The following is a 27,155-nucleotide window of genomic DNA, read 5'->3' as shown; positions in this document are numbered from 1 at the left end:
TTCCCCGTAGAGTTTCCAAGGAGTGCCTGGCAGATTTGAACTGCCAACATTTTGGATAGCAGCCGTAGCACTTAACCACTATGCCACCAGGGTTTCTGCATGACAGAGAGGCTATATAAAAATCTATCTTTATGATACTTGGGTTTTAACCAGCAATACCCAACATAAATCTATTTTAACTATACAAGGAAATTCCAAATGACTTTAAGATGACATTTTCTAAGAAACTAAAACTTGCTCTTAAGCCTGGCTCTGAAAACATACAGACTAGTTTATACGGTGATAAAATACAGAATATGCTTCCCTCGATGTTACCAGTCCAGAGCAGTACCAATGTTCCAAGAATCAAGGCCCCTAAGAAAGTTAGAAGAAATGGACAGCCGCACTAATAAGTGAATGACATGAAAGCAAATATGAAATACACATTTTTTGATAGCAGATTGGCATAAGTCAAAAACATGTAGACTTGATTGTGGAAAAGGGCCATTTTTGTTCATACTTGGTGAAACCATACATTGATACCTTTTGGGAAGACCAAATTCCTTCCAAAATTTCAGCAATTTCACTTCGAGGCATTTGTTTTACAAAAATTCTCCCATCAATGTTTGAAGTTTTAGTATAAGGATGTTCACTGTAGCATTGTCTGTCTTAGCAAAATTTGGAAACAACCAAAATGCCCATCCCTAGGGGACTGATGAAATTAATTATGGTACATCCATACCATCGATTACTCGGCGGTTATGGAAAACCAGGAGCTTAATGGGAACCTATCTAAGATATGTTAGTAAGTGAGAAAGGCAATTTTCAGAATAAAAGGTATAAGGTGATCTTACCTCTGTAAAATTTATATTAATGTAATATATATGTCAGTGTATGCCTAGAAAATATCTGATGACTGTATACCACTGTTACAACCATTAAAGAATTTCTACTTTCTAAGTCATGCATTTCTGTAACAATTAAATTTATTACAATGGACATGTGTTATTTAAATGATAGCAAAACAAACTCTATGGTTCTCAAATGAGCACAAATATTACCCTTTGCCCAATAATAAGAGCATTAATGGTGATTCATGATCATTATTGAATGCATATGTAGACACACCCTTGGAGAGAAACTACTCCATGCTGGTGTTGGGTGAGTGAACATATGAGTAGGCTCCGGGGGTCTACACAACGGTCTGCATCAAATGATTTGAATAGGAAGTTTGAAAAATTACATATATCCTTGCTATAAAAATTTTAAATTAAAAGTTATAGAAGTAAAACTAGCAAAAATTTTTCCCCTTATCCACTTATACTTCCCAGGGACAAAATACTGACAGTTTCATACGTGTACTTCCAACCTCCTTCACCCACTCACAGGAACACATACAGACATTTCTCTGGACATATCTACACACCACCATCCATCTATCAGTGTGTCGGACTGTGGCGGCTTGCATATTGCTATGATGCCGGAAGCTATGCTACTGATATTTATATACCAGTAGGGTCATCCATGGTGGACAGATTTCAGCTGAGATTCCAGACTAAGACAGACTAGGAAGAAAGGCCTAATGATCTACTTCTGAAAATTAGCCACGATAACTGTATGCGTCTCTACAGAACATCCTCAGATTTGCTTGCTGTTACGGACTGAATTGTGTCCCCAAAAATATGTGCTGCAAATCCTAGCCTCTATGCCAGTGGTTATAATCCCATTTGGGAATGAGTTGTCTTTGTTATGTTAATGAGACAAAATTAGTGTGGGGTGTATCTTGAGTTAATCTCTTTTGAGATATAAAAGAGATTAGACAAGCAAGCGAGAGAAGCAAAGACGGAGGAAGATAGATACCAAGTCATATGAAGTTCACCCAGAAATAGAAGCTCAAAAGAGACAAGGACCTTCCTCAGGAGCCAACAGAGACAGAAAGCCTTCCTCTAGAGTCAGCACCCTCAGCTTGGACTTCTAGCCTCCTAAACTGTGAGAAAATAAATTTCTGTTTGTTAAAGCCAGAAACTGGAGGTATCTCTGTTATAGCAGCTCTAGATAACTAGGATAGAGGCTGAGAAGTGGGGTTCTGACCTAATAAACACCTAAAATGTGGACGTGATTTTGGAATTGGGTAATGGGTAGAGGCTGGAAGAGTTTTAAGGTGCCTAATAGTAAAAAATAGTAAAAGTCTAGATTGCCTTGAAGAGACTGTTGGTAGAATATGGACGTCAAAGGCTCAGAAGGAAGTGAGGAGAGCTATACAGAAAGTCTCTGTTGTCTTAGAGAATACATATGGCACCGGCACCAGCACCAGAGAGCTGCTAGAAACGTGAATGTTAAGTGTGCTTCTAGTGAGGCTTAAAAAAAAAAAAAAAAGGAACATGTGATTGGACAGTGGAAGAGGGGTGATGCTTTTTACGCGGTGGCAAAGAATTTGTCTGAATTATGTTCAAATGTTTGGTAGAAGGTAGAAATTTTAAGTGATGAACTTGGATATTTAGCTGAGGAGATTTCTAAGCAATATTTTAAAGGGGCTTCATGGTTTCTCCTTGCCACTTATAGTGAAATGTGAGAGGAAAGAGATGGGGTAAGATAGATGCCAAGATACATGGAGATCTCCAAGGAACCAAGAAGCAGAAGCTGCAGAGACGAGGACCTTCCTCCAGAGCTGACAGAGAGAGAAAGCTCCCCGCAGAGCTGCCACTCTGAATTTGGACTTCTAATCTCCGAAACCGTGAGAAAATAAATTTCTATTTGTTAGAGCCACCTACTTGTGGTATTTCTGTTATAGCAGTGCTAGATGACTCAGACACTTGCTTTGGACACATCATTAGGAGATATCAGTTGCTAGAGGAGGACATCATGTTTGGTGAAGTAGAGGGACAATAAGGGTGAGGGGGTCCCTCGGTGAGATGGATTGGCACAATAGCCTCATGGATGGACTCAAACATGCCTGCAATCAAGAGGGTGATGCAGGACTGAGCAACGTTGTGTTCCGTTGCCCATAAGGTCTATACATATGCACATGTATACACATGTCCTTAAGATGATTTCTTAAAAAATGGGAATGTTTGGTCAAACAGGATATACACCTTACACTTTGATCGGATACAACTAACCTGTCCTACAAAAGGTTTGTAATAACTTACAAGATCAATTATAATTTAATTTTTTTGCTTCAAAATATCTATTGTCTCTCTTTTACTATTTTAAGTAACTTCATCTATGTGAGAGAGGAAGAGAGAATCCCATTTCTAGGATGCTTTCCCTTTTCCTTTTTGTGTATTTTAGTAGCCAGGACCTTTTTCTTAAACCACAATTTTTTGAGTTGTGGTCATGTCCCAGCACTGCTCTGGCGTTATCACATGGCATTATCTCATTTCAACCTGAGAACAAAACTATGCGATGTCATGTCCCAATTTTATACATGAAACTGAGGCTCAAAGGGGTTGAGCGTCAAGCTCTGGGTCACACAGCTAGTCTGGGATGAGGCACAGGATTAGAACCCAAATCCATCTGACTCTAACATCCTTAGCTTCTGAAGGACAGGTACAAGTCACTCAAAGGAATAAAGTCATTTATCTCATTTAAAAGTCTATCAAAATGACGTCGTTGAGTATCTGTGAATAATGAATGAAGCTGCTTTAGCTGAAAAGGCATTGTTGTTTTCTAGGTTGCTTCTTTTGTCTTTTTCCTCCCTCAAGCCTGTAACTATTCGCTTGTTGTTCTTGGACAGGGCTTGCTGGGGAACAAGAGTGAGCAAGCACTGTCTTTTGAGTAACTTGCCTTACTGTTTTTTCCCCTTAATACTCAGTACTCCAGAGCAAGGCACCTCATGGCAGCGTCCCTATTTCACATACAAGTGAGCCAAGCCCACCTAGGTGGTAACACAGGAGGCCCTGCACATAACCAGTTCTGTGGTTCTCCATCTTCTCTTTAACAACGGAAACAGATGAACTTGTTCACCAAATTTCCATTTGCTGAACTTCACCAAAGTTAACAGCAAGCTCCTAAAGAACACAGCTATTATGGAATACAAACATATTATTGTTAATGACTAATTACGTCAAGGTCATGATACAACTGAAATGGAAATTGGAGGAAAAAAAGCTGAAGCTATGTCAGGTGAATATGTTGGCTCACAGTTTTACTTTCTGGAAAGACAGTTATATCCAAATACAGTTATATCAGAGAGAGAGAGAGATATATGTATGTATGTGTATGTACACATACATATACACACATATCTGTACATATAGATTTGCACATGCACTTACATACATATATACACACTATACATGTACATATACACACATCAAAACCAAAACCCATTGCCACTGAGCCAATTCTGACTCATAGCGACCCTATAGTACAGAGTAGAACTGTCCCATAGGGTTTCCAAGGAGTGCCTCGTGGATTCGAACTGCCAACCTTTTGGTTAGCAGCTGTAGCACTTAACTACTATGCCACCAGGGTTTCCATACACATACATACATACATTTAAAATACATTTTCCATTTTTCATATATATACACATATATTCTGCATGTATGTATCTATTTATAAACTTAAACATGGTTTATTTAGCTCAGAGAAACTACATAATAGAGGCCAGGAGAAAAGAGAAAATGATAGAAGAAACATCATTTAATTTGATTTACTTAAAAAACACAATATACAGCATAGAGGTGTGGCAACTTTGTGCTAAATTTGTAAGGTAACGTGGCATATAAGCCTGAAAAAGAAATTCAACTGATGTGACTATGTAGTGAATAAAGGACACTGTTCAGACTTTGGTATTAACATCTCAAAAAAATTTTCTTTTTGAAAACTCAAGAGTTGGCTTCTGAATTTTATTTTATTTTTTTAAATTTTATTAAAGGAAAAACACATACACTGGAGGAAAAAAAAAAAAAAAAACTCATTTCCAAAAAGAATTTGAGAGCAAAATCTCATGAGCTCAGCTGGAACTTTATCTGGCTTCAATATCTGGAAACTTTAATATGTAAATATCCTAAGGAAGAAAGAGTCCCATAAATTTAAGTGTGAGCTGACGGTTAAGATTCTTTCTATTCTTACCAAATTGTTTCCGACTTAAACACTAAGTTAATTTTAAGATTGGTACTGATCTAGTTATTAAAAGCAAATGTTCTTTTTCTTCAGGAAATAGTTGGGGTTTTTTTTTTCCTTCACTTTTCACCCTGGAGATTATGGTTCTGTCATTATTTGAGGTTGACAATTAGACATAATAACCAGTTCTTGAAACTTAAAGGGTCAAACTCTTTTTATATTGTCTGTGCTTGCAGAATTAAAAAAAAAAAAAAAAAACCTGGACGCAGACAAAGAGTTGGGGAAAGCAAGTTTTAATTAAACACTAACAGCCACCAGAAAAGTTATGGTATTTTCTCTCAAGAATCCAGACAAACACAGACAGACGGCCCTTCGATCCTTTTAACGGCAGTTGATGAGAATGACTTGAGACAGGGTCAGAATGATAAGCAACGGACACAAGAATGCCAAGAAAAGAAAGCAAAAGATTTGAAAAGCCTGTAAGCTTTTGTCAGGAAAAATAGGGCACCTTCCAGAGCCTAACCACAGGGCTGGGTGCAGGAAATAGCGATCACTTGACAGTCTTTGCTGACAAGAATTGCATAAACTGCTGACGTCCCCACCCTGGGCCGCGCATGGGTGGGTGGCACTTGCAGCTGGCTGTACATGAAGGCTGGGATCCTTGGGGGAGCCTGTTTTCACAAAGTCTGGAGGAAATAACAGACTCTGCTATCTAAAATGCTTCTTCCCTAATGAAATGGTCATCAGAGAAGCCAAACGAATATATTGTCAATCAACTTGCACTGGCTTGGGACTCTTTTCAATAATGAAAAAGAATCAACACACCATATAAATATATTTAAACATGCATGGCTTTTTCCCTCTATGAGGTTTCTAAAACCTTACAGAATGCAAATATTCTCTTTGGACAAACCAAAACCAAACTCATTGCCGTCGAGTGGATTCCGACTCATAGCAAACCTACAGGACAGAGTAGAACTGCCCCCTAGGGTTTCCAAGGAGCGGCTGGTGGATTCGAACTGCTGACCTTTTAGTTAGCAGCTGAGCACTTAACCACCGCACCACCACAGAATCCTCCAAATGCCACTTCCTCTTTCTCCTCCAAATGCTTAGCGTCTTCATATACTATGGATTCCCTGGGTGGTCCAAGTGGTTAGCACACTCAGTTGCTAACTGAAATGTTGAAGGTTTAAGTCCTCTCAAGAGCACCTCAGAAGAAAGGCCGGGTGATCTACTTTTGAAAAATCATCCATTGAAAACTCTACGGAGCACCGTTCTACTCTGACCTACATGGGGTTGCTGTGAGTTGGAATTAACAGCAACCTTTTTTTTTTTTTCCATATACCATACGTTGCCACTACTCTAGGCCAGGTCCCCATCATCTCTTAGCTGGACATTGGAAACAGACTCCTAACTGCTCTTACCCTTTCCAAGCCATCGTCCCAGAATGGCCAGAGCAGACTTTTTAAAATATAAACCAAATTCATTCATTCATTTATTCAACAAACCTTTCTGAAGAACACAGTAGGTTCCAGGCCCTGTTCCAGGGACTAAGGAAACCACATTGAAAAAAGCAAAGTCCTTGCACTCCTTCAGTTAACATTCTGGTGGGGAGATACCAACAAGTATTTGAAAAAATAAATTCATAAAATCAGATGGTGATAAGGGTTATGAAGGAAAATAAAGCAGGAAAAGAGATGGAGCAGGCAGGGATGACTCTCAGGTTGGCTGACATCTGAATAGAGACCTAGGAAGTGAGAAGCAAACAGACATGAAGACTTCTGGGTGATGAGGCTCCAGGTAAAGAAAACTTCAAGGGCAATGACCCTGAGGCTGGGATGTGCTTGGTGGGTCTAAGGGACAGCAAGGAGGCCAGACTGGTTGGAGAAGAGTTAGAAGAGTGTTGGGAGTTAAGGCCAGAGGTGGTGTGTGTTTGCTGGGAGGAGTGGGGCAGCCTGGGGGAATGGGTGCCGATCATGTAAGGCTGCCTCTGACTTAATTTTATAAGATCACACTGGAGGCTGTTGAGGATAGACTGTAGGGGGGAAATGGTATTAGCAGAGAAACCAGGTGAGAAAGGAGGGTGGCTCGGTCCACCATCATGGTGGAGACATTGGTGAAAAGTGGATTAGAGATGTAGCTTGAGGTACAGTCTATGGAATTTGCTGATGGGTTAGATGTGGAATGTGAGAGTCAGGGACGACCCAAGGCTCTCATTTGACCATCTGGAAGGACTGAGTTGCCAGTTTACAGAGGAAGGAGCAAGTTTTGTGGGAAGATCAGGAATTCAGATTTGGACATGCCAAGTTTGAGATGCAGATTATTCAATCAAGTAAAGATGTCAAGAACGCAGCTGGATATACAGGTGTGGGCTTGAGAAGAGGTCCAGGCTGGAGGTACAAATACCCCACAAGAAAGCGAGCTCCACGAGAGCAGGAGTTTTTGTTTTCTTTGCTTATTGGTCTATTTCCACTGCCTAGATGAGGCCCAAACGTCATAGGTCCTCAGTAATATCTGTTGAATGAATGACTAAGTCATTCCTTCACTTAAAACACCTTAAATGACTTCTCACCATACTTAGAAATCTAGGATCCTATTTTTTTTACCAGGGTGCTGTGTGATCTAATCCTTGCTGTCTCTCCAAACCCCCAACCCCATACTCTACGTTTCTTATTACCCTCCAGCCACTCTGCCCTTCTCTCCACTTCTCTGACTCCAAGCTCCTTCCTACCTCAGTGCCTTTGCACCTGCTGTTGCCTCCATTTGGAATGCTGTCCTCCTCGACCTGCAAATGTCAAGCTCCTTCTCATTCTCTGGGTCTCAGTTTTAATAAGATCTCTGGAGAGAAACTCTTTGTTAGTTTTTTGTTATTTTTCCTGTCATTCCCAGTGGACCGCTGGCTCCATGAGAGCTGAGCCCATATCTGTTCGTTATGTTCTTGTATCTCAAATACCCAGAAAAGTGCCTGGACGGTAATAAATACCACTTGTCATCGACTGAATTGTGTTCCCCCAAAATATGTGTCAACTTGGCTGGGTCATGATTCCCAGTATTGTATGATTGTCTGCCATTTTGTCATCTGATATGATTTCCCTATCTGTCATAAATCCTGTCACTATGATGTTAATGAGATGGATTAGTGGCAGTTATATTGACAAGATCTACAAGATTAGATAGTGTTTTAGGCCAATCTCTTTTAAGATACAAAAGAGAGAAGTGAACAGACGGGAGACCTCATACCACCAAGAATGCAGTACCGGGAGCAGAACGCGTCCTTTGGACCCAGGATCCCTGCACCTGAGAAGCTCCTAGACCAAGGGAAGATTGACAACAAGGACCTTCCTCCAGAGCCAAAAGAGAGAGAAAGACTTCCCCTGGAGCTAGCACCCTGAATTCAGACTTCTAGCCTACTAGACTGTGAGAGAAAAAATTTCTCTTTATAAAAGCCATTCACGTGTGGTATTTCCGTTATAGCAGCACTAGATTACTAAGACACCACTCAATAAAAAGTGCTCAATAAACAATGAATGACGTTTTCTGATGGAATAGTAGTTAAAATTTTTGAGATCTAGTCCATACCACATGTCAGACATTGTCTTTAAGCAATATATATGTATACCTGTATATTTATGTGTAAACACACACACACACACACACACTTTATTTCTACACACATTTTATTACCTACCCTAGGAGGTAATCTAATATTAGTATTTCTTACAGATTTACAGATAGAAACACGAGACACAGAGAGGTGAAGTAACTTCCCAAGGTTACACATGTAATAGGTAGCGAAGCTGGAATTTGAACACAGGCAGTCTAGCTCCAGAGTGTGTGTCCTTAACCCCATCCTAGCACTAGAATTCCCCTGTGCCACTGTGAATCCCTCCATGATTTGACTTTAGGGATAACTGGGGTGGGAGGAAGGGAGAAAGCTCTCAGCCACGGGTTTGTGGATGCTTGCACATTTGTAATTAGGAAATTGACTTCATGGCCAAAGGCTTTTGTTATGGATTGAATTGTGCCCTCCCCCGACCCCCCAAATACGTGCTGTAAATCCTAACCCGTATACCTGTGGATGGAAACCCGGGTGGCACAGTGGTTAAGTGCTATGGCTGCTAACCAAAAAGTCAGCAGTTCAAATCCACCAGCTGCTCCTTGGAAACTCTATGGGACAGCTCTACTCTGTCCTATAGGGTTGCTAATGGGTTTTATACCTGTGGATGCAATCCCATTTGGGAATTGCACTTTTCTTTTGGTTGTGTTAATGAGGCCATTATCAGTGTAGTGTATGTCTTAAACCTACTCTTTTTTTTTTTTTTTTTGATGAAACATATTTAATGTAAATATAGAAATAAATTGAAAGAAAACAAAGCCATGCAGTTATGTTCTAACAAGATGTGATCTTTTATGAAGGCTGCAAGCAGTAAGTCTACTCTTCGTTAGATTAAGCAACTTGGACGATAATACTCAGAACATACCAGCTCCTAACTGAATCTTTTCGTGTATTCAAAAGGAATAAAAGACAGATTGAAAGGAAAATGGCTTCCTCAATATGGGATCCTATTTAATTTTATCCTTTGCTATTCTATCTCCTAATATTTCACATACCACAAGTGGGATGAGTACCGGTCTGTGTAAAGGATTACACCACGCATCAGTATGTAAGTGTGTGAAGCCACAGAGTTCTCCACAAGTTCTTGTTAGTGAATCCTGATGGAGTTTGTAAATGATTAATGTTAACATTTTCTTCAATTCCTCCCTTGACCTTCTTATCCGTCTAGTTCTTCTTTGCTTCATCATTAGTCCCCCTGTGTTTGCAGACCCCTCATGAACCTATAAACATTTCCTATATTTCCTCCCATCTTCTAACCTTCATAGTAAGAAATTACTTATGAAAAAAATTCTCTTTACTACCCTCACATAATGTTTTTAAATATTCTTTGTATTTATTTATTTATATTATTGTACTTTAGATGAAGGTTTACAGAACAAACTAGCTTGTCATTAAACAATTAGTACACATTGTTTTGTGACATTGGTTACCAACCCCACGACACGTCAACACTCTCCCCTTCTCTACCTTGGGTCTCCTGTTGCCAGCTTCCCTGTCCCCTCCTGCTTTCTAGTCCTTGCCCCTGGGCTGGTGTGGCCCTTTAGTCTTGTTTTGTTTTATGGGCCTGTCCAATCTTTGGATGAAGGGTGAACCTCAGGAATGACTTTTTTACTGAGCTGAAAGGGTGTCTGGGGGCCATACTCTCGGAGTTTTTCTAGCCTCTGTTGGGCCAGTAAGTCTGGTCTTTTTTTTGTTAGTTAGAATTTTGTTCTGCATTTTTCTCCAGCTCTGTCTGGGACCCTCTATTGTGATCCTTGTCAGAGCAGTCAGTGGCGGTAGCCCGGCACCGTCTAGATGTAGTGGACTCAGTCTGGTAGAGGTCGTGGTAGTTGTGGTCCATTAGTCCTTTGGACTAGTCTTTCCCTTGTGACTTTGTTTTTCTGCATTCTCCCTTGCTTCGGACAGGGTAAGACCAGTGGAGTATCTCAGATGGCCACTCACAAGCTTTTAAGACCCCAGATGCTACTCATTAAAGCAGAATGTAGAACATTTTCTTTATAAACTATGTTATGCGAATTGAGCTAGACGTTCCCCGAGACCATGGTCCCTAGCCCTCAGGAAGTTTGGATGTAACCTATGGAGCTTATATGACCTTGCCTTGTATAAGATGTTCTGGCTTCCCCAGTATTGCATGCTGTCTTACGCTTCACCCAAGTTACCACTTACCTATTGTCTAGTTAGTTAAACCTACTCACTTTTGAAATATAAAAGAGCGGATTAGGCACAGCATAAAGCAGACACAAGGGGAAGACCCACACTGTCTGGAGATGAAGGAGGCTGACCCATCTATAAGCCCAGGCACTCCAAGGACTGGCTGCTAGGGAAACTGAGGAAAAAAAAATGTCCCTCATAGGAAACAGAGAAAGAGCTGTCCCCTATAGCCAGTGGCCCTAAATTCAGATTTCTAGCTTCCTAAAGGTGAGAAAATAAATTTGTGAAAGCCACCCACTTGCGGTATTTTGTCATGGCAACACTAAGACAGCTTTATCTTCTTTTAAAGTGGAAAGATCCCTTCAAGAAATAGAGTGGGCACTATTATCAGCCATTTTCACTTTACTCTAAATGAAATTATTGATTCCTGCTATGGCTACAGGGTTTGGTGTAGGGAGAGGTTAGAGACTCGAAGGATCTTGGGAAGTACTCCACGAAGGCAGACATGGAAAAGGAAGAGGCTGAATGGTTTATAAATTATCTCCATTTCATATAATGGCTCAAGTGAACGGGATTTGGATTTAGCCAGATCTGAGTTCAAATCTTTGCTCTTGGACAAATTACTTAACATCTCTAAACAATTTCTGCATCTGCCAAATAAGTTTTTAAAATAGTTTTATTTTTGTTGTTGAGAATATACATAGAAAAACATACACCAATCCAACCGTTTCTGCACGTACAATTCAATGACATTGATTACATTCTTCGAGTTGTGCAGCCAGCCTCACCCTCCTTTTCTGAGTTTTTCCTCTCCATTGTCAAATGGGTTTAAACATATCTACTCCATGCCATTGTTAGGAGAATTAAATGAGATGGCACATATAACATGCTTAGCACTGTGTTTGACACATAGAAAATGTTCATTAAATAGAAATAATTATAGCTGACGCTTTTCCAGTACTTACCATGAGCCAGCCCCCTTTGAGACCTGAATTTACATGACCTCGGTTTGTCTCCACAACAATGTTAGGAGGTAGGCACTATGATCATCCCCATCTAAAACACGAGGAAATGAGGTACCGAGACACCAAGTAACCTGTTACACAGGTATTCAGGGGTGGCTTTAGAGCTTAAATCCTGGTCAGACCTTGCATTCATAATTACTATCATGGTAACTTTTGGCTTAGGAAGAAGTTTATGCAAGGGGTACAATTTTATTTTTTTAAAGAATTAATACCATCTTTAAAAAATTTTTTTAAATTGTACTCTTGATGGAGGTTCACAGAGCACACTAGTTTCTCATTAAACAATTAATACACACATTGTTTTGTGACATTGGTTGCCAACCCCATAGCATGTCAACACTCTTCCCTTCTTGATCTTGAGTTCCCTATTACCGACTTTTCTGTCCCCTCCTGCCTTCTAGTCCTTGCCCCTGGGCTGGTGTGCTCCTTTAGTCTCATTTTGTTTTATGGGCCTGTCTAATCTTTGGCTGAAGGGTGAACCTCAGGAATGACTTCATTACTGAGCTATAAGGGTGGGGTAGAAATTTTTTACTTTTGAAAAACTATCATTTCTCAGTGTTATTGTTAACATTTATACCAAATTTAGAATGTAGATTTTATTTTACTCTTTTGTATAAATAAACAGGCTCAGAGCCATTAATTAGCTTGCTCAAGGTCACACAGCTGGGTAAGAGGTGGAGCCTTGATTTAACTCAGGTCGGGCTGACTATAACCAAACCTGGTGCTGTTGAGTCAATTCTGACTCATAGCGACCCTATAGGACAGAGTAGAATTGCTCTATAGGCAGGGATGGATTGCCCAATAAGCAAGGCATGCACAGGTTTACGTGTGCTTAAGCCCATATGTACCTTGCTTATTGAGTAATCTGTCCCTGCCCGTAGGGTCTCCAAGGCTGTAATCTCTAGGGAAGCAGACTGCCACATCTTTCCCCTGTGGAGCGACTGATGAGTTGGAACCACCAACTTTTAGGTTAGCAGCTAAGCACTTGAACCACTGTGCCACCAGGGTTCCTCCAGCTGACTATAGCCCATGTTACTTTCCCATTTTATTAAGGTTCTTTTCTCTCTTAGATAATAAGCATCTAATCACATTTTAATGAGACAAACTAATTTCTGTGAAAATACACGCTGGCTACATTACCCAAGGGTAGCATGATGTTTGTAATAACTAGGTTTCCTTAGCCGTCACAAGGAGAGCTCACACAGATGGGAAGAGAAAGACAGCTGCCAATCGGGTTCCACAGCCTTACTACATGAGAATCTGGGGTTCCGGGTCCTATTGAGTGGGGCTTAGGGGTGGGATGGAAAAAAGTTTTATAGTTTCCTGTCAGAGAGACAGGAATAAAAGAGCTAAATAGTCTATCTTTGCTTTCACATAATAAGCCAAACAGCACAGTTAAGATGCCAGAGCCTCTGGATAAGAAGCTGTGCCATGAACAACCTCATGTGCCATAATGTCCTTACATGGTGGTTGGTGGGCCCCTTTCCTGGCTGCCATCCCAGACTATAAATATTAACCTGGGGGAAGGGGAAGAGGCTCCTTGTATATTTTTATAAGCTCTAAAGGCTATTCATATGCATAAAAATTGAGAATTTGCACATAGGAAGATAATTACATCATCCACCCATCCATCCATCCATCCATCCATCCATCCATCCATCCATCCATCCATCCATCCACCCACCCACCCACCCACCCATCCATCCATCCATCCATCCATCCATCCATCCATCCATCCATCCATCCATCCATCCATCCATCCATCCATCCATCCATCCATCCATCCATCCATGCATCCCCCACCCTGAGGATTTGAGCTCAGGCAGTCTGCGTTCATAGACTTCATTTTTAAACACTAGAATATATTTCTACCTAGCGTTTGTTGAGAGAATGATTAAGTGAATAAATGATAACATACTATGTTTACATGCTATTTGTCTTTCAATAAATAAAGTAGCAAGTTGATAGCAAGAGCTCTGTTGGCTCTGCTTGTACTCTGTTCACAATCTAGCACCTTGCCTTATTAGCAATATGAAAATATAAAATCAGTAAAAGGGGTTCATGATACCATCCTGAAGAGTTGTTATAAAGTTTAAAGATAAGGCAGAACATTTAACAAAGTTGAAAATTTAGCAACTCCACTTTTGGGTATATATCCTGTAGAAACTCTTGCTCATGTGCCGAAGGAGACAAATACAAAAATTTACACTGCAGTATTTTTGAACCAAAAAAATAGAAACAACTTAAATAAATGTTCATCAACAAGAGATTGGTATATTCATGCAATGGAATGCAGAGGTGAAAAGGAATTTAGAGATAATTTCCAAAAACTTGGTGAGAGAAAAATAACAGAAGGATACATATATGTGTAGATTTCACAAAGAAACAAAACAAGACATTATTTATAGATAGAAATATATGTGGCAAAATTATAAAAACACACATGGGAATGAAAAACACCAACTTCAGGGTAGGATTTTCTCTAGTGAGAGAGGTGAGGTATGAAAAGAAAGAAAAAAGTATGAGGCATGAAAAAATATATGAAAGAAATATAGCCAAATGTCAAGGTTTAAAACTGAGTAGTGGGTGCACAGACTTTTAAAAGAAATATTTTACTGTATTTCAGTGAAAGCATACACAACAATTTCCCGTTCAACAATTTCTACACATATCGTTCAGTGACATTGGTTGCTTTATTCACACTGTGTCCACATTCTCATTATTTTCATTCTAGTTCCATTCCCCTTAACTTTCTCTCGCTGCCCCTCGACCTCCTCATCCATGCTTTAGAGTAATTGTTGACCATTTGGTCTCATCTAGGTAATTTTTTAAAAGAACTCAGTACTCAAGGATGAGTGCAAAGAATTTTAGCTATATTATTTTTCACATTTTTGCATGCTGAAATAATTCCTAAAAGTTTTTTCGTAAAATGCTGAGCACAAGGTCTGGTACCTAGCAGCTGCTCAATAGTGGGTAGCTATTAGTGAAGATAGTAAGACTCAAAAAAAGCATGGTTTAAAGGGAAAATAGCTATTTAAGCAAAAATCTTTACCCAAACACAAAATGCGAGAGACTAAAAACAATGAAGACAATAGGGGGAAATGGTACTATTTAATTTTACCTTATTTTTTTTATTATTAGCTATCCTTTCATAGCAAATGTTCATGTCAAGGATGCTAGAATATATATCTATCATTTATGTACATATACATACAGGTACATACATGTAGTTATATATTTATATGGAGCTTGATTTAAAATTTTTTTTTCATGAGAGTTTAGTAATTTATCTCCTTTCTATGCTGCAAGTCATATGGTCTTGTTCATAAAACTTAGAAACAGAGATCTTATTCCCCATTTTAGTCATTCAAACTTTTCCACAACAACCAGCTGGGGCATTCATAGATACAACATTTAGAATAAACATAAGTAGGGGATGAGTAAGGAAGTTATTTTATGTTGCAACTCCACCAAAACAAGATGGAATGGGAAAAATAAACACATTTGAAAAGCCAGAAGAGTCCATTCTTAACTTTGTGTTTTTCAACACCAACAAAGGTTCAAAAATGCTTTTCAAAGATCCTGATACTAATCTTGTTGACCATAAATGACTTGGTCTTTTGGAAATACATTTATGTCAAGCGATGAGCTAAAATATTAAGATAGTTGTCCTTATCAGTGTTTGGGTACCTTAGTATCTTAGTTCCCTGTCATAAAATCTTAGTCTTTGGTCATTAGAAAAAGAAGAAAATGAATTTCCTCAGTGAAAAGTGGGCTCCTCTTTAATTTTTCAGGTCCATGGATAGTGCAAACAGTTTGTGTTTGACTAGTAACCTAAAGGTTGGTGGTTCGAACCAACCTAGAGGTGCTATGAAAAAAAGGCCTGGAGAGCTGCTTCTGTAAAGATTACAGCCAAGAAAACCCTATGGAGCTCAGTTCTACTCTTTAAAAGGCAGTGGCTTTATCTGTCAACCAAGTTTTCCTTGCCTTCTGTATCTGTTACTAACTACTTGTAGCAGTCTTCACTGGCTACCCAATCCCTTCAACAGAGTGTACAGTCTACATTGAGGAGACTGCACTGGTGGTTTGGGCCGTGTTTTAAGTCAGATTCTATATCCTTCATATCAATGCATTCCTCACTCTCCACCTCCTTCCTGCTGGCCTTGCCTTAGTGCAATCCTAGCACCTGTTGGGTTAGGCATTTGTAGAAGATGCCGTATTCTCCAGACCCCCCGTCAGGCCTGAAGGACTTACTCTCCTAGCTATTTGGAGTGTTGTGAGCTTACAGATCTCAACAAAAGCTTGCTAGTCCAAGTTCACACCCTTTTCCAGGGGCTGCCCACCTCCAGTGATAGATGGATATAGGTGGGGGAGGGTTCAGCTCTCTTGTTCCAACGGGGGACAACTCTCAGCTTTGGAACCTACCCATGAGTTCTGAGGCCTTTATTGAGCCTGAATTGTAGCCCAGCTTCTCCCTCTGCTCAATGGTACTTCTTTCTGTTCCCTTCCACAGGTGTTGATCTATAATAAACCTCCTGCATTAATCTCCATTTCAAAGTCAGCTTCCTAAGAAAACAAATCTACGTCAGCATTCACGTTGTTCCACTGTAGGGATGAGCTTCCCGGCTCTGTGGTTGGGTAGGTCATGTGACCAGTCCTGGCCAATGACTTGCGAGAAGTGACAGGAGCCACTTAGAAGCCAAGCATTTAACCCTTGCAAAACCCATGGAACATACAGGTATCTCACCCACTTTTTATGCCTCTGGAGTTCTTTGGAAAGGAGGTATCCTGATTTTAACGTGTTTAGCTTCAAGGTGGAAGCCTTTTGAAATGTGTGAAACTCAAGAACCCTGGAAGGGAGCCTCATTTTTATGTAGATTGTGCATTGACTTGGGTGAAGCCTCCTGGATGTGTAATTTTCTAAACTTTTGACAGATTTGCTTTTATTTCTGTGAGATAAGCCTCCTCACTATGTTTCCCAGTTACTATGTTCTAGGAAGAATGTATTTATCATGAGAATAAGCTATTTCCAGTCTTCAGTCATAGTGGCCATTTTCTCCCTAACACCATTCATTGTTTCCAGGTACTACTGGCTCCCTGCTTTTCTACCTTCTGAGCAGTAAATAATGTCTTTGACATAAACAATGCATTGTAACAATACTTTTCATGGGATCGGAGCCCTTATAAGTTATTCTTACCCTGCATTCAATCTTAGGGCCCCATCATTGCTTCCACATGTAGCAGGTGGAATGTACCACTGCGAGCAGTTCTGCAGTATTCCAGGGCAGCTGTTTCTGCTTCTTAGCTGTTAGTATTGCTTTTGGTGTAATGAAGAATACATAGTAGTGGTAATTCTCCTGAGATTCAGATTCCTCTAGTTTTATTTATTTGGCCTGTCAGTACTGCTTTTGCAGCAATGAAGAATGCATTATTGTGGTAATTTTCCTGAGATAAAAAATCCCTGGCTTTATTTATTTGAGCTCTAAGTATTTTCTTAATGCAGTAAGGAAGAATGCATTGTACCATGTTTTGAAAAGTTTCATGAAAAATAATAAAAAAGCTAAGCCATTGCCAGGTGCCTTCATGTTTCACCTCATGTTTCACAGTTTTAAGAAACAAGATAAAAATAATAATAATAAAAACAAATTTTATAATTGACTCATTGGTAGGATTTACTATGTGCAGCATCTGCTGGGACACATGGGATCCCAGATAATGAATGTCAAAATCCGTAACTCATAACAAAAATTCTGAATTGGTCCTTTAATCAGCATGCCTTCATTAGTGAAAACACACAATATCAACAAAAAAGTTCAAAGGAGAAAATAATCGGGTCTTGTTAATTACTAGTGCAAAACCCTACCTAGCTCTTCACCCTCTGTCATGGTAACTGATCTTGGAAGGACAGGTGGAGTTAGCTAGATGAAGAAAGACAGAAAGCCCAACCTGTGATTGGACAGGTACTGTGAGTGGAAAAATAAACCTTTATTGTTTTAAGCCTCTAGAATTCCGGAGTTGTTTGTTGCCACAGCAACCTATGTTAACCTGACTTATACACCTACATCACTGCAATGGTCTCCTAGTTTACCTTCCCTTCCTGTCTCCAGTGTGCCAGCCTCTCCTAAATCCTTCAGCCTCAACGATGTCAGTCATAGTTCTAAATCAACCTCTTCCCTCCTCTCAAAGTTCTGAAGAAAAACTTGAAAATCTTAGTCCTAAGATCATTCAAGTTCCAGTATCATTCTCTCTCTCTCTCTCTTGTTTCTCCACTCATCAGCCTTAAAAGACTCTTTATGATCCATCTCCCCCAATGTCATGCTGTTCCATACCTAAAATGTCTGTCTTAGTTATCTAGTACTGCTACAACAGAAATACCATAAGCGAATTTCTCTTAACAAAGAGAAATTTATTCTTTCACAGTCTAGTAGGCTACAAGTCCAAACTCAGGGCATCAGCTCCAGAAGAAGGCTTTCTCTCTCTGTCGGCTCTGGGGGAAGGTCCTTGTCATCAATCTTCCCTTGGGCTAGGAGCTTCTCCTCACAGGAACCCTTGACCCAAAGGACATGCTCTGCTCCTGGCACTGCTTTGCTGGTGGTATCAGGTCCCCATGTCTCTTTGTTTGGTTCTCTCTTTTATATCTCAAAAGGGATTGGCTCAAGACACAATCCAATCTTGTAGACTGAGCCCTGCACCTCCTTAACATGACTACTGCTAAACCCATCTCATCAACATCATATGGGATTTACAACACATAGGAAAATCACACCAGATGACAAAATGGGAGACAATCACTCATTACCAGGAATCATGACTTAACCAAATTGACACACATATTTTTTGGGGACACAATTCAATCCATGACAATGCCTTTCTTCATCTAGCTAACTTTTAGTTGTCCTTCAAAGATCAGCTGAAGAATCACCTCCAGGAAGCCTCCTTGTTTCCCTCTCCCCTTTTGCTTTACACTGGTCTAATTTAAAGCCCCCTCGTCTGTTCTCCTGTAATACTCTGAACACAGCCCTTTCATAGAGTTTGATTTCCTTAACTTTCTCCCTTACATGCTAGTATATTTATTGAGGGCAGGAACAATGTCTGTTTTGACTTTATGTTGGTTTACCTCTTGACACAGTCACTAGGACACAGGGGGTACTTGTTAACTATTTTTGGTATGAATGAATAAATGAATGAGTCAATCTATAACTTAATCATTATGTTTTACAATGGAGCACCTTGTAAGGGTAAACTGAGCACTCATCCTGAATATTTGTTTGTTAATTTCCTAGTGATGAGTTTTTTGATGAGAAAATTCTTCCATATTCCTCCCAGTGCTATTTTTCAGATTGAATGCTGGACATCTCTTTCTTTAGCATTCTCCACCCAATGCATTGCTTTCCTTCTAGTCCAGGGATTGGCAAACTTTTTCCATAAAGAGCCAGACGGCAAATATTCTCAGCTTTATGGACAATACAGTCTTTATTACAACCACTCAGTGTTGCCGTTATGGGGAGAAAGCAGCCATAGACAATATTTATATGAATGAACAGTGTTGTGTGCCAAATAGAATTTTATTTACAAAACAGGTGACAGTCCGTTTTTGCCCATGGGCTGTGGCTTGCTTATCCTCTTTCTAGCCAGGGATCCCTGATGGTGCAGTGGTTAAAGCGCTCAGCTGCTAACCAAAAGTTCAGTGGTTCAAAACCACCAGCTGTTCCGTGGGAGAAAGATGTGGCAGTCTGCTTCCGTAAAGATTCACAGCCTTGGAAACCCTACGGAGCAGGTCTATTCTATCCTATAGGGTTGCTATGAGTTGGCAGCCATTCAATGGCAATTTTTTTTTTTAATGAAGAGTGAAGGGTGGAGGCAGGCAAAGTATATGTGGTTTGACATGCTCACAGGTCACTGACTACCCATTGAGGAATTGCCCTTTGGGGGGCTTGGTCTTTGCCAACCAGCATGGTGAAATACAAAGTTCAGGTGCTACCAGCCTGTGGATCATCAGAGAGTTGGATATAGAGACACTGTCTCCTCAGAGTCCCTAGTGTGAGATGCCTATGACCTCCTAGATATTATGTAAGGGCTTAAAAGAGGACGTGGATCTACTGTGTGAAAGACGAGTCCAAATACTCAAGGTCCACTCCGTACCCACTGCTGTGGGAAACCCCACAGTTTCTTTTACTGAACATCCTCGCACGTTAGATGGGAAGTCAGTTAGAAAAGGACTAGTCTTACTCACAAAAAATGGTACTAATACTCAGCACCAGTTGCCACTGAATCAGCTTCGACTCATAACAACCCCGTGTGTATCAGAATAGGACTGTGCTCCACAGAGTTTTCAATGGTTGATTTTTTGGAAGTAGATCACAGGCCTTTCTTATGAGCAGCCCCTAGATGGCCTTGAACCTCTAACCTTTTGTTTAGCAGTTGGGTGTGTTAACCCTACCTGCAACTCCTATGGATTCCTATAATATTCCTAATCTGTTAAAATCCGTTGCCATTGAGCGGATTCTGACTCATAGCAGCTCTATAGGACGGGGTAGACTTGCCCCATAGGATTTCCAAGGAGGAGCTGGTGGATTCAAACTGCCCAACTGTTGGTTAGCAGCTGAACTCTTAACCACTTTGCCACCTGGGCCCCATAATACTCCTGTTGTTGTTGTGTACCATTGAGGGGACTCCCACTCATAGCGACCCTACAGGACAGAGTAGAACTGCCCCACAGGGTTTCCAAGGAGTGGCTACTGGATTCAAACTGACGACATTTTGGTTAGCAGCCTGAGGTCTTACTACTCCTGTTATGTTGTTGTATGCGCCATTGAGTCAATTCTGACTCATAGCAACCCTATAGGATAAAGTAGAACTGCCCCATAGGGTTTTCAAGGAGTGGCTGGTGGATTTGAACTGCCAACCTTTTGATTAGCAGCCAAGCTCTTAACCACTCCACCACCAGGGCTCCCTTACTGCTCCTAACCCAGTGCCGTCGAGCTTACTACTCCTAACTACCCTTTATTAAGACCTTTCTATGGGTATGGTGTTTAGTCCTCTACATAACCAAGAACCAACATGACTGTGCCAGGCATGGTGCTAAATGTTACATACACAATTTTATGAATTTCTTACCTTACTCCATAATGCAGGGCCTACTGTGCTCCCATCTCACACAGAAGAAAATGAGGCTCAGAGAGGGAAAGCAGTTTGCTCAAGGTCAAATTTACGCAAATTCAAAGCCAAGCTTCAACCTCTGTGCTGCTTGAGCCCACAGCCTGAGTGTTCAGTACTGCATGTGCCCTCTCAGTGCCAGCTGCCTGCCTCAGGGGAACTACCCAGCCTCTGATGCAGTCATTTAAATGTCTCAGATTCTGTCCGAGCTGCCTCCTACTGGTGGCAGTGACTCCATTCAAGGTTTCCGAGAAATTCTACCTTTGAGGCTCTAGGATGGGACGAAAACCTAATCCCAAGGAAACAATCTGAAGGTTTGCCACATTTAATCAAAGGCAAAAGGTATTGATCTTTAACAGTCTCTCATCATTTCCCACCTCAATTATTATTCAACCCAATTAGTTGCTGAAACTCAACCCATCCAGGCAAGATATAAGCAGAGTAGATACGTGGCTGATGGATCAGCTTTTCAAATTCAGCCAAACAAGGAGTGGTTAAAGCGCTTGGCTGCTCACCAAAAGGTCGATGGTTCGAACCCACCAGCTGCTCTGCGAGAAAAGATGTGGCAGTCTGCTGCTGTAAAGATTATAGCCTTGGAAACCCTATGGGACAGTTCTACTCTGTCCTGTAGGGTCGCTATAAGTCAGAATCGACTCGATGGCAGCGGGTTTCGTTTTTTTGGTACTCGAAGCTGAATGCTGCAGGCCTACTACTTTAACAAAATTCAAACCTTCACTCATAAAGCATATCTTTGTCAACAGGCAGCTTCAGGGCAGCCTGCTTTTTATTTAGTCACATTACTTCAGAAAGGCCTCATAGCCAGTATTTTAATTATTCATGGTTGTTGGCAAATTAAGACTCTTGCCTCTCCAGGACCTAGAAGTGGAGGAAATGTTCAATTCCAAAGAAATGATGCCTCCCCAGCTTTGCTAACCAGGCAGTGATGTTGGTGCCAAATGCCTTATGAATAGGTAGGTGGGAGATCCTATTTCATTGACAGTGTATGAATAGACAAACACCCTCCGGGGACTGCCAGGTATTTCATGTAATGGATCTCTCCTGCCCCACCCTTATTTCTCCCTAGAGTGACTGAGCATTGGACTCCCTTATAATCAAGGCTATTCAGGCTAGTAGCAAGAAAAATCACACCTTTTTATCATCAAGGTGATAAAAAAAAAATTGGATTCAGTAAAATATGTAACTCTCTGGTGTGTGTTTCCAGTTCACACGCTAGGAAGCTGGGCAGTACAGTGGGACATACCCTTGATGGTTCAGAGGTGAGAACAACTGGAATAGCAATATAGGGTTGTATGAGTTGGAATCAACTTGATGGCAACGGGTTTGGTTTTTTGGTTTGGATAGCAATATGGCTGGTTATTATAATAACGAGCCCACAGGCTCTTAACTCAAATTACTGTGGACAAAATACTTACAAAGATGTTTGCGCATTCATCTTTGTACTCATCTTGAAAAAATAATTATTTAAGGAGCACCAGTTTCCAGATTCTAATGATGTAGGTGGAGTGGCCATTGCTGGTTAGGTCCCAAGCATGTATTCTACCTTCCCTCGTCTCTTAGCAGGCATGAGGTCTGCGCGGGGTCAATCTCATTCCCAGTTTCAAAACTGGGTCCTCTCCCCCACTGGCCAAGCCAATCAACGCGGTCTAGTCTTTCCCAACCTTTTTTCCCATGATCATTCCTCTGAAATTTTAATGCCGCAGATATACTGTATATCTCTTTATGTATTGTGTATATATACATAAAGAGAGTAAGTTTTTTTTAGCCTTCCACCCTTCAAGAAACAATTTTCAGCCCTTTGGGGGCAATACAACTCCCATAGAGAATGCATGGATTGTAATCCCATCCCCTATACCAATCAATGCATCGTACTGGGTGTGGACATAGGACCTAAGTTGGCCTAACAAGTAAAAATTTTTGCTAGTTGTTGGGTATAAGAAATTCTCTTTCCTTTTGAGTGGTTTTATATACAGATGTAAGGCCTGGAACTCCTAGAACTATTTACTATCGTGAGGGAAGAAACCAGCTGAGGATAAAGCCAGCACATGAGCATGACCAGGGCTGAAAGAATCACAGCAACGAGCACAGTGCCCAGATCAAACTGTGCCTGAAATTCATTCTATTGCTAGATTTTTTCAGTCAGTTGTGTCAAAAGTTACTTCTTTTTACTCTGTAGGTGAGTTTGAGTTGGGTTTCCTATTATATTAAAAGCATCTTAACTGACAGAACAGATAACATATATTGAGTGCTTCCTAAGATCTAGGCATTGTGTTAACTATCTTACATATCAATTAAGTCTCTTACCAACTCTCTGTGATTAGTACTATTATATTTCTCACATGGTAATGAAGATACTGAAGTATAGTAAGATTAAATAACTTACCCACGGTCACACATAGGAAGAAGCAGAATTCACCACTATGTCTATTTAACTTTGAGCCTAATGTATTAACCACTCTATTTTACTGCATCTCAGTTCTACACAGTCTTAGTCTTTTCTGGCTCAATATTTAAAAGGCATTAAAGAGTTTGTTTTGAACATTATGCTCTTTTAAAGAATTTTCTATTTGTGATCAAATTGACAACAGCAACTCGAAAGGTTAGTTGTGAAGCTTAGGGTGCACTGAGTTTATGCTAATAGTGATAAAATAACTTGGAAAAGGACAGCAAGAATAGTTGTGCAATTTGAAGGATGTAATCAATGTCACTAAATCGTACATGCAGAAATTGAAGTGGTGTGTGCTTTGCTATATATCTTCTCATCAAAAATATATACATCAAAAATATATACATACATACATAAAATAAAAATAATAAACGGCATTAAAGAAAATGACTTTTCTTTGCCAACAATTACCTATCTACACAATTAAGAATTCTATGGTTCTCCCAAGTTTTAAAATATTTTAAAAAATTCTATTTCTCTGAAGATACAGAAAAGTTCACACTTAGAGATCACTTTCTTCTACTTATGGTTCAATACTCATAAAAAGGTCCTCATTATTTTAGATGTTCTTTCTTACCATTGCGAGAAGGTATCGGCTCAGTCACCATCCATTTTATAGCCGAGAAAACATCTATTTTAGTAATTAGTCCCTCGAGCTGCTGTTCTGCATAAAAATAATTACTGATCAACCTTATAAAGATCCCATGGGTTCCCATGTTTCGGGAACCTCCATTTTTGAATTGGTCGGTAACAGCATCAGCGATAAGCCATAAATCCCCTGAATCCTTGGGGAGTAGGCACAGAGCCTATCTGCTTGGCTGTAATATTTGCATTCCCCTTTTGAAAGTTTTTCAAACATTTAAAAAAAACTATATGAGGGGCACTTCCCCTACAGACCAAGCTGAGCAGTGATTTCCCAATTCTCTCCAAAAAGCCAGGTGAGCTGTGTAATGTGGCCAGATGGGATAGATATGTCTCCAGCTCCCTAATACTCTCAAGCCCCCACGTGCTGCCCTGTTTCTCAACCTGGCTTTTGGATTCCATTTCAAAATACAAGACGTCACAGACATGTTATACAGAGCAAGAGCTGCAAATCCACAAGCCAAAACGTTCCCCACCTTTTAACCAGGATGACAAGGGGACACTGATTTAGACTCCCACAGTCTAATCTTAGGTAAGGTCTTTTAATTTTGCCTGATCGATGGAAGACTGCAGTTTGTCCAGACCAGGTGTTCAATTGCATATGGGGCACAATACATTGAGATATAAATTATAGTTATTTTGGGAATATCCAAGCTATTCCACATCACAGGAAAGAAAATGTGATACTATATTGCCATCGTAAACACCAGGTATAATCTTCCTAAACATAATGTAGGATTTTTTTAACCTAAAAAGATATTAACATCCAAAGCACAGTACTTTTACATCCACTCAACTACTATTAAAAAAAAAAAAAAAAAAGACAACAAAAACAATTCTGGCAAGCTGCAGCCCCAGAGAGGATGAAGTCTCATAGTTGAATAAAGTTGCTGCATTTTTTGCCTGCAGGATGAGACCTAGCAGGGAAATAAAGAGGCTGTGTTTTGTGACAGGGAGTAAATCCAAACGTAAGCATTCCGAAGCTCAGCCAGGCCTCCCCTCCCTTCCCCGGCCAGTCGTCATGCTCCTGCAAAGTGTTCAGAATTTGCGGTCCTTCCTTCCAAAAGCCAGCAGACACACAATCAGCTTTTCCTGGCTCTATCTTGCAAGTTGGGACTGCCTGATGGAAAAGTGAAATATAATCAAATGGAAGAATGCAAAGGCACTAAGGCCCTATTGGATATACACTGGCCTGAAACCCTTGCCCCTGAAATGCCCACCCCATCCCCAATGAAATAAAAAAGAAGATACCATCCGAAAGTCAGAGTTCCTCCCTGCAGACCCTCTGCTGCAAAGCTACAGCTTTCTGAGCTAAGTACCAGCCAGCCTATCGTCACTATAGAACAGTAGTCTGCAAATGCTGGGACGAACTCACAAGTGCCCCCGATGCTAGGTTGGACAAATTCAAGGTAAGCTTTGTCAGGCAACAGTTACAGCTGCTGAGCATCGGACCCAAGAGCCAAGCAGTCCGCTAGGAGTTGAAAAAGAGAGAGGTGGAGGGAGAGAGAGGATAAAATCATACAGGTGGAACCAGCTTCCCACGAGCGCCCAGCAACCCGCAAGGGCCCGGGGGCGCCGTGCGCCCTGGCTCACCTGGTACACGTCTCGCAGCCCGCACCATGTCCGCAGCACCTGATGGCAAGCCCGCAGCCTCTCTGTGTACCATCTCCGCAGCGTGGACACGGTCAAGTTCCACACGAAGCGGCTGCCGCTGAACACCAGGTCCTCCACCCCACACATGAACACCGAAGCCATGCCTCCTTCTTCCCTCCGCACCTGGGGGGTCCCCGGCGCCTCCCGCAGCTGCAGCCCAGCGGCTCGCACCACAGCGGCCCCACTGTCTGGACTCCCGACGCCGGCTTCTGCTGGCAGCCCGGGGTCAAGCCTTCCACCAAACTCGTCTTTCACCGGGCGTCCTGGCAGGCTCCGGCGGCATGGCCCGGGATTGGGCGCCCGCCAGCCAACGCCTGCGGCTGGCACACAGAGGCCCAGTGTCCACCCCCGCCCGCCGAGAAAGCTGCGCTAAGCTCCGCCAGGCGAGCCCTCGGCGCTCCCGGGGCACGGGAAGCCCTGGCCAGAGAGGACTCCCCCTTGCGCTCCCTGAGGGCGCTGGGCAGGGAGGGAAGTGGAGCAACTCTTTGCAGGCAAAGAGGCCAGCTGCATTTCAGCGCGCTCGGCTTGCACGTCCTGCACACACGCGCACACATACAGCAGCCCGAATCCGCTTATCTGCCTGGGGGAGCACCCTGCTTTACACTACAGCGTCCCTCCTTGGCATCTTCCTCTGCCCTGCACTGATAAACACCTCTAGGCAGCCACAGATGGAGGAGGGGGAAAAAAAAAAATCCTTCAAAGCATCCCTTTGGACCCCACTCCTGGGGGAAAAACCCTGAATGTTTTCTCCATTCTGCTGGAGGCATGAGATGAAGACAGTAGTCTCAAAGCAACAGTGTGTTTGCTGCCCCAGAATCTGCCTTTGCTCCTAACTTGGGGTCTTCCCAGAACATGACAACCTACTGTCCCTGCCAGCAGGAGGGCAGGTCCCCCCACTCCTCACACTCTGCTAATTCCATTGCAGCTGTCAGCTTATGAGAAAAAACAAAGAGTGTGCTTAGTCCCTAGCAAACAGCTTGCAGTTACTATTTGCTGGGAAACAGAAGCCCATAAGAGCCATCTTGATTTGGTTCGGGAAAATCCAGCCTCTGGACCCACCCAGTCTGAAGAAGGGGTGAGGTTATTCTCGACCCAAATCCAAAGGACACTGTTCTACCACTCATGAAGTCAACAGGTTAATTAACCTATTTTGTTTGAAATCTTCCCTCATGAATCGATTCCTAAGGCATTTGGAAAAGGGAGCTGAGGTGTCGCATATACCACCAGTCTCTATTTTCCTTTAAAAAGTTCCATCTTCTACTGTAACATTTTTCACAGCAGAAGCATCACAGCCAATTTTCAGCCCACTCATTTGGATGGAGCACTTTTCCTGAATTCATCTGGAGGACAACTGTCTGTGTTTTACTGGCGGTTTCACACCTAGGTTGTTATCTCTGCT

At 41.4% G+C, this 27,155-nt stretch overlaps 1 protein-coding gene across 3 annotated transcripts in view; it reads right to left on the bottom strand.

Moving 5' to 3' along the window:
• The window catches only part of FRMD4B (FERM domain containing 4B), a 386,589-nt gene that overhangs the window by 199,543 nt on the left and 159,891 nt on the right, over window positions 1-27,155 (bottom strand). Inside the window, exon 1 of one of the 3 annotated variants that reach the window (XM_003409793.4) lies at window positions 25,697-26,070. The exons of the other annotated variants lie outside the window; for them this stretch is intronic. Coding sequence (XP_003409841.1) covers window positions 25,697-25,858 — 162 coding nt within the window. The 5' untranslated portion in view covers window positions 25,859-26,070. Of the gene's footprint in view, window positions 1-25,696; window positions 26,071-27,155 lie in introns of those variants that run through there. 3 annotated transcript variants of the gene reach the window in all.

Source organism: Loxodonta africana, chromosome 22 (genome assembly GCF_030014295.1).
Source record: "Loxodonta africana isolate mLoxAfr1 chromosome 22, mLoxAfr1.hap2, whole genome shotgun sequence".
In the NCBI taxonomy this organism is placed as follows: Eukaryota; Metazoa; Chordata; class Mammalia; order Proboscidea; family Elephantidae; genus Loxodonta; species Loxodonta africana.
Note: the sequence above shows the minus strand (reverse complement) of the source record. Positions and strands in the feature narration are given on the sequence as shown.